General features: G+C 33.6%; 1 protein-coding gene across 1 annotated transcript in view; it reads left to right on the top strand.

The window, feature by feature from the left end:
* The window catches only part of LOC106874321 (uncharacterized), a 466,970-nt gene that overhangs the window by 289,142 nt on the left and 168,500 nt on the right, over positions 1–9,328 (top strand). The window contains exon 18 of the mRNA XM_052965857.1: positions 5,953–6,021. Coding sequence (XP_052821817.1) covers positions 5,953–6,021 — 69 coding nt within the window. The remainder of the gene's footprint in view (positions 1–5,952; positions 6,022–9,328) is intronic.

Genomic DNA, 9,328 nt, shown 5'->3' with positions numbered 1-9,328 from the left:
TATAGAAAATATGTATTCGCCTTTATATATTTAATCCTTTATATTGAACACTTAATATTTCATATATTCAATAAGACATATCCCATATATTCAATAAGACATTCAATACTTCATTTCATTGTACCATCCATTTTTATATTATATATTATATATTCGATATTCTATATCCCACGTTAATTTTACAAGAATATAAATAAAACATAAAAAACAGACAGAGTTGGAATTCTTTTAAATAAAATAATATATTCCTCTATACACGATCATACAAAATCCCTTTTTTGTATTTATTTTTACTCATATATATATATATATATATATATATATATGCACATCAATTAAGTAAGATGACCCACAAACCCCTGACACCTATCTTAACTAAAACAAAAGAGCCTTGCCACTTGGTTAGTGACCAGCTTGAATTCTCCAAATGAAAAAGGCTTAAGTAAATCCTAAAGAAATCATACATATATATGTAAATATATATTATCTTGAACTGGTGGCAAGAGTCTCACAATATGTGGATATGTTTAGAACATGCGTCTGGAGTAGCAAAAGGGCCCAAAGGTGCCTTGTATATGGCGGTGAACTTTAGCTTTCTGGTATGATATACAAGTGCACATCCAATTAAGAATATCTTTTTGCATACAGGGTCGCATGAAACCACTTGAAATTAATTTTGCTGTTGCTGAAATACCAGGATGAGATAGATTATAAAGAACAAAAAAAAAATAAAACATTTGTCTATGAATCTTAGGAATGTAAGGTCTGGAAAAACTGGTAGAAACATCACATCAAATAGAAGAGTCTGTAAAATGTAGTGGTAGTAAACAGAGGTCTAAAGAAGGTGAGTCCAACAAGTGAAGATGCAAATATTTGTCATCTTGTTATTGATTCAATGCAATTTGCTGCAAGTCAATGGAATTTGGCATATGTAAAGCATTAATAATATGTAGGCTAGATAAGGTATCAGCTGCAGAATTATCTGCACCCTTGATGTAACAAATATCAACAGTGTATTGTGAAATGAAATCCAAATGTCGTAAGTCTCTGGGCAAATATTTGTTTTTAGTTGTAGAGCAAAAGTCAATGGTTTATGATCAGTAAAAACTGTAAATTGTTGCTCCTCAAGAAAGTGTTGGAAATATTTCATAGCTAAATAAGCAGCCAAAAGTTCTATATTAAATGTGCTCTACCTTGACTCTGCTGGTTTGAGGTATTGGGGAAAAAGCATGGGATTGCCAAGCATTTAGAACAAACTTGCAAAACTCTGCCAGTTCCTACATTTGATGCATCAACCATTAATGATAAGGGTGCATCTGGAACAGGGTGAGCCAAAAGTATAACTCTTCAAAACTTGTCCTTAATATCCTCAAAAGCTTGGAGTTTAGTAGAATTTAATGATACAGGTTCATTTTCCTTTCTTCTATTACGTGAGGGGGAAAATTGTCTTAGTAAAATGTGGAATAAATCTTCTATAGAAGTTAAACTGAGAAATTCTCATAACTTTGTTGGAGAAGAAGGAACTGGAATAATACAACTAGCACCAATCTTCTCCTGTAATGGACTTATTCCATCTTTATCAATTACATGTCCCAGAAAAGTGATGGAAGAAACACCAAAAACACATTTATTTGCATTAATTATCACACCATATTGTGATAGTTGAGTAAAAAGTTGTTTTAAATTAAGTACATGTTCCTCTTCTGTGGAAATGGCTATCATTAAGTCATCAATGTAAGTGAAAACAAAATCTAGACCATGTGGGACTTCAATAAAAATCTCTGAAAAATATTAGTAGCATTACATAGGCCAAAAGGCATTTGAATTTGAACAAACCAAAGGGAATAATTAAAGTAGTCTTAGGGATCAATTGAAATCTGGTTGTATGCACACACTAAATTGAACTTCAAAATGATAGTACTGCCATATAATGATGCAGAAAAATCATGAATATGAGTAATAGGATATTTATCTTGTACTGTTAAAGCATTTAAACGTTGATAATCTCCACAAGGTTGCAAATCTGCCTTTTTAGGTACAAGGTGTAAGGGAAATGACCAATTATTGCTAGAAGGACGAATTATACCAAGATCCAACATGTGACTAAATTCCTCTTTAGCTACTTTAAGTTTGTTTGTGGCAAGATGCCTGGAACAATACATGACAAGTGGTCCTTTGGTAATAATATGGTGTGTCACTGTATGCACTAGAGTCTCATTGTGAAAAACAGTCCAAGGTATATCCAGAAATTTTAATAAAAGTTAATGGAAATGATTAGATGGAACAAAAAAAAAGTGGAATGACAGTTGAAGGGCTGGAAAACATACCTTATGTAGAGAGATGAGTTTTTGAGTCAATGGTCAATGGGTTGCTTATTTCTTAAATTGACCAAAAGTTTAAAATGGTGCAAAATCTGTACTAAGAATCAGGTAAGGTAAGTCTGCAACCATAAAAACCCATCAAAATTGACATCACAGATTTATATCCAAGGTAAATGATTTTTCACCAAAGGTATGAATTGGGAAGTGATTTACTGTTTGTAAGATAATGGCCGTTGGTCTCTATGAATCAGTCAATAAACTCCAGGCCAAATACTGCTCCTGTGTCTACCGACAAATGCTGCTTGGAATTGGTATCATAAATAAAAAAAACTCACAAGTTGATGGTCTTTCCAGAGATGTAGTCATGTGTAATCTCTGGTAAAGGAGTTTTCTTGGCATTGGATAACTGGAGTAAAGGCACACAGGGAAGTACACTTATGTGCATGAATTCCAAAATGATGCCCACTCCCTGCTAGTGCTTGTACTATGACATCTAGAAAATGAACGTCTGTGAGGTCTTGCATGCAGACTGGAAGTAGGAAACCATAAATGATTAATTTGGTCAGTAATATTTTGGACTTTTTCGTCAACAACTTTGCGAAAAAAGAAGCTAATTCAGAAGATAGTGATGAAATGAAAGGATAATTTTCTGCACCACTTGAAGTTAAGGAGATGTCCATTATACCATCGGCTGAGTCTTCTAACTGTTGAATGGAACACTGCTCCCTTATAATTGTTAAAATTGCTTGCATGTTAGTGGATAGGTGGGAAAAGAAAAGTTGCTGTAAAATGCCCTTGTCCAGAGGATTGCTCCCTACTAAATCACACATACATCGGAGCAGTTGTGATGGGTGTTTATCTCTTAAAATTTCTATACAAAGGAGCTGATGAAATCGTTTTTGTTTTGATGTGGAGGTGCACTTCAGAATTTCTTTCTTCATATGTTGATATGATGGGTGGTGATGAGGGCTTTAATCTCACTGCTTAAGGCAAGTGGTAATATGCTAACTAACAAGTGAAATTGTCTAGTGCTGGAAGTAATTTTGTTAGTTGCAAAATTTGCACTTAGTGGAGAAAACCAGATGGCCAGGTCTGCTGTGAATGGTGGGGAAACAAACAATATGGCTGCTGGCATCAGACATGTTAGAAGAAATGGAAGGGACTGGAGAAGATGTCATATTGCATTTGATTACAGGATATAAATTTCAAAGAAAGACAACAGCTGGCAATTACTCAACTCGAAATGTCCTGCTGGCAGATTTAACTGCTATTTCAAGCCAAGCAAAGCGATTCTTTGAAGTCCACAATAGTAGAGGGAGGTAGTAATACTTGGACACCAGAGATTCTGGCACTCCAAATAATTGAAAGTATAAAATCTGCAATAAAAGTTCTACATTTGAATTTCTCAATGGAAAAGATTTTTATGCATGGTGTGTAACAATAATTGAGACAACTGAGCATCAATAATCATTCAGGATTTATAGGATGTTCATTGGTGGAAAGTGTACTTGATCTTCACTGTTTATATGCACTGAATTATTGTATAGGATGGTTGTCAAGCAAGGTCATCAGTTTATATGATGGTTCATCAATCATTCATTCAGGGTCACCAATTTTTGCGGTAAGTCTAAAGTCTCCCTTGGTTTTACTACTGAATCATGCATACCAATATAAAATATATGTTGCATGTTCACTCATGGAAGTAATGCAAGAAATGAACTTTAGAAATAACAGCAAGACCTTATTCCTCTAAAGTAGTACAGTGGATCAAGAAAGAAATATCACAAATTCTGATGGTTGTAGTTCATTCATTGTTTGGGTAATTCAGCTTGGATCATTGTTGGTTACATGTGCTCCATTATATTAATTTTACTCTGGTGAATAATGGCAGGGAATCAACATAACTTGCCTTCATGAAAATCACTCACCCCTCTGCTTGTAGATAATGAGTCACACCAATTTATAGAAAAAAGGATACTCCAGAGCACATATAGATTAGTTCTTTGAGAATATATTATGCACAACATGATTGAATCTTCAATGTAAATCCTGCACAATATTCAACAAGTTGCAGCACAGGACTCAACCAATGTTCAAAACTCACATGATAAGTAAAACAACCAATCATTACAGATTAATGTGCTGAGCCTATATCAGTTTAATATATTCAATATGCCACAATGTCTCACTACACTATCATTGTCAGAAACCAGTTCCTTCCTTGCAGGAATATTTCAAATAATTAAAAAAGGAGAACATCCATCTGTCTGTCCATCCATCCATCTGCCATCAACCACCTGCTTTTTTGTACCATATATTAGTGGTCTTTTGCCTTGAAAACTTTGGCGAACACAATACCGTGTCAACTTCAGTAAATCCTTTGAACATATCTAGTATGAGAATCCTCTGGTAAATTTATCCACTATGAGCAGTATTGAAATTGCTCACTAATGCATTATTTTCATTAATACGTAGACATGTACCTTCTCTCTGCCTCTTCTGTGAATAGCTTAACAGTCCCTGATTTCCTGAACTGGCTAGCCATTATAGTTTCTTAATCACTCACCTTTCATCATTTCTTCTATATTTTAGCCAAACTGCAATACTAAATGCTTTCCCTAAGAACTGTATCTATCTGGAAACTCCTTTCTTCTACATTTTTCTATACACTGGTCTTAATGCTTAAGTTTAGACCTCATCAGTTTGAGAAAAGGCTAGGAACACTTTTCCCATGGACTAGAATATAAATAAATAAATAATTACAGTTTCAGTCATCATATCATAAGAAAAAAAGTTTCCATCCATTCCCTTAGTTTTATAAATCATATTCTTTTTGATGGCGATAAAGAACAGTAGAGTGCCTAATATAGTTTGTGATATTTAGTTATGTCCCTTTACATAGTGAGTTCAATTTCCACCAAAGTTGACTTTGCCTTTCATTCCTTCAAAATCGATAAACTATGTACCATTAATAAAAAAAAACTTGGTTGATTTTTTTAATTTTCATTTCTTCTGTTGTAACATTGAGTCAAAATTATTTTGAATGTAAACTTTTTGCCAAAATTATATTTAATTATGTGTAAATATTTTTATCTTCTAGCTCATATTCTACCTTCTGAGTTTGTTTTATTCTTGCAACACCTTTATTTTTCACTAAAATTCTTTGCTTTTGCTCGAAACGCAAATATATGATTTGTTCATTATTGAATATAAGTTTGTTGTATTTGTCTTTCTTTCATATAATGATAGGAATTCAGTATTCTAATAGCATATAATGCTGAGAAGTGTTAGATTATATATCATTTTGTAGGATATATGTGATCGTAACTTGATTTCATACAAAGTCAAGTTTCTCAGTGTTTCTTTCATTGCTAAAATCTTTTTTTTTCTTTTTTTTTTCTGTTTTCATAGTGGTTTAGATTATGTATGTATACAGATATATACATATGTTCCTATACAATATAGTTTGAAATATTTGTTAAATGTATCTCTTGTATGAATTGTTTCTTGTCTAATGTTATTAAACAGGAAAAAGAAAAATCCTGATGCTACAAATGTCTTATAAATATTTAATTTCAAATGAATATTATCTTATTTATTCCTTTATACTTTTGATTTTGTACACTCTCAGAACACTCACCGTTTCAAAGCATTAACAGCTACAAGTATTGCGATGGCATCTGCTGCCAAAATGATGGAGGTATATTTCTGAACATCATCTCTAGTTGTGTTAATGCAGCCTTAGACTGTCTGCTAGCTTTGTGATCAGACATTTCATGTGCAGATGTAGATATTAGCTGCACCTGTCTCGACCACATCTTATGCATGTAACAGGATGGAGCATGCCTGCATAGCAGATTCCTAAATTTATCTTATTTATTCCATTATAGTATTCGCATGTATTTGAGTGGCAAATGAGTTTGCCACTTTTATAATTTTACAGAACTCTTCTCTGTTATTGCCACTTTTCCCATTACTCCTTTAAATAGACTTATATTAGGACTACTATAATTTTAGGTTAATGTATGTAAGGAGAATATATTAATAATAAATATTTCTATTTGCATATACAGATATTTTTCTATGGTTAATAAGTTATAGCTTTTATTAAAAAATTTACCCTTGTAAAAGGTAAACGTTTTTTATTTAACCTATTTTATTTAGTCATTCACTCATTCCTTTATTCAATAATCTGAGAAAAAATATTTTTGAATGTTAGAATAAGGTGTAGAACTTTTCTTTTGTAGGTTTAAGTTATTGGCGCATTAAATCTACTTATGTTTATATCCATTAAGCAAATATGCATGTGCACCCATTCACATAGATAATAGTGTTCTTTTTATTTTATATAATTGTATATTTGTTGCTGAGAAATTAAAAATAGATATAACTTTCAGTGCATCAAAATTTTTTCAGACATTTTCCATTTCAAAAAAATGTTTATGTATAGTTATGTAAAAAGATATGTGTATGTGCTTGTGAATGTACATGTGTGTGTGTGTGTGTGTGTGTGTGTGTTCTATATAAATTTTCTTTCATCTCCAAAGCAATGTCCATTTATTATTTTAAGCTAAAAACAAGTTTTTCAATTTTCTTTCTTAGCTTACATCATCTATTGTGAATATCATCATCATTAGCACAAAAATATGTTTTATTTATTTATGTTAAGACGGTCTCTTAAATTTTTACTAGGAAGCGTTTGTTTGTATTCTTAGTAGAGAAAACATATTCTTATACACTCAGCACATGAATCAGTTCAAATAACTTTATCTCACTAGCATTGGGTTTTCATGATAATTAAAAAAAGTTTTATGTGTGCATGTGTGCTTGTAAGGGTTTATATTATTACAGATTATTCATATATCCTTAGCTGAGTACAAAACTTAAACTTGGCTGGGTATATCAGTGCCTCTGTACATGTTGCCAGAAATACAGCTATATACAAAAGCAGCTGTATGCAAATATTACTCCCATCATCATCATCATAGTTTAACTTCCGTTTTCCATGCTGGTATGGGTTGGACGGTTTGACTGAGGTCTGGAGAGCCAGCGGCTGCACCAGGCTCTAATCTGATCTGGCAATGTTTCTACAGCTAGATGCCCTTCCTAGCACCAACCACTCCAAGAGTGTAATGGGTGCTTTTTACATGCCACTAGCACAGGAGCCAGTCAGGCAGACCTGGCATCGATCATGTTCAGATAGTGCTTTTTACATGCCACTGACACAGGAGCCAGTCAGGGGGCACTGGCATCAGCCATGATCAGATGGTGCTTTTTACATGCCACTGGCACAGGAGCCAGTCAAGCAAACCTTGCATTGACCACAATACAAATATTGTTTTTTACATTCACTCAAACTAAACTTGATGAATAATTCTCCCTCTTTTTTTCTAACATGTATTAACTCCAAGCCAACTTATACTCTATGCCTCACTTCTAACAAACAAACAAACCACATATCCTATTCTTCTTTGAGATACAAATCTCTCAACCTCATCTATATTTTTGTTGTCTAGCCTACACTCTTTACTCAACTCTCACTCTGATATGGCATCTACACATGTAAAGATCCTATTCTCCCTGATACTAATTTCTTTCATTTGAATTATCAGTAGCAAATTCTCCCTCTCTAATTCCCAATACATCTGCTTCTGTTATTATTCTCCAAACTCTTCCAACCACCAACAGTTGTTTGACCATGTTTATTCCTACACTGAGAACATCTTTTTCACTTCACCTCTCTTGAAAGTCATGACTTTTGGTAATTTTAGTGCCCTTCTTTGCTTTTCTTTTCATACTGATGCTGCCAACACAGAAACCAAAACTTTTGCAACCCTCAACTCTCTGCCTCATCTAGTTTTATCTCTTACAAACTTCTCTGACCAATACATAAACACCCCAAATCCACGCTATCACTTTTCAAGATAACTCTAGTTATCATGGACCATTTTTATCTCTGCACCTGCTAGGCAATCATACCAAATGTACCCTGACTCCATGAACAGAAACCTTTAAACATACTCTGATGGGGGTCATGTTAATCATGTCCCCTTCAACAGCAAAATGACACCATTGCATTTATTGCATTCCCCCTACTAAACTTGAACAACCTGACACTAGAACACTCATAATTGCTATAAATGCTAGACCATCACTTACAGTCATACAAATACTGCACTTTTACTGAGAATAAGTTTTGAAATAGGTAAAATAATCAGTGGGTGCAATTTTGAAATGGTAAATCCTCATATTCTCTTGCTAATTACAACAAACTATGAGACATTTAGGATTTGATTCTAGGGAACCTACTTCACAAGCACAGCTTGGAAGCCACCTTCATTTTCTTTTACCACTAACCTATATGCCTATATATATAGTACTATCAACCATATTTCTCACTTGAATTACCTCTTCCCCCCTTTCTTCCTGTCTTAAGGCTTGACCTCTTAATCCTACACACATCTCTCCCTCGATTTGGGCTATCCTTTGAATAAACAACGCACAGAGTATTCTGGATTCGATATGATATATATCCACCTTTGCTACTACAATTATCTCCGGAAAATACCTGCAAGGATTCTTTACATGGATGTTTAATGCTGGAATGGAACTATACTCCAAGTACTGTTTCTTCTTTGTTCTTTCTTCTGCGCATCGCTCTCACTTCTTACTACAAATATCCTCTTATAGATGCAATAATCCTTTCTTCTACTATTACCGTCTCCGATGAAGGGATACATTGGATTTTCCCTGAAACAGCTGTAAGACTTTATACATAAAATATAATTCTAACTTTGCCATTGGACTCTTTATCCTTTTCTTTCTTTATACATACACACGCTAATACACGACCTATGTTATATTCCCCACTCATGTTGCTACAATGAAAGTGGCAAAACTAGTCGGTATACAGCACTTATTCGGTATTACCTGTATCTTTAGGGTTTGGTTTACTCCAATACCCTTCATAACCTTTATTATATATATATATATATATATATATATAT

This window comes from Octopus bimaculoides, chromosome 2 (assembly GCF_001194135.2).
Source record: "Octopus bimaculoides isolate UCB-OBI-ISO-001 chromosome 2, ASM119413v2, whole genome shotgun sequence".
Taxonomy (NCBI): Eukaryota; Metazoa; Mollusca; class Cephalopoda; order Octopoda; family Octopodidae; genus Octopus; species Octopus bimaculoides.
Note: the sequence above shows the minus strand (reverse complement) of the source record. Positions and strands in the feature narration are given on the sequence as shown.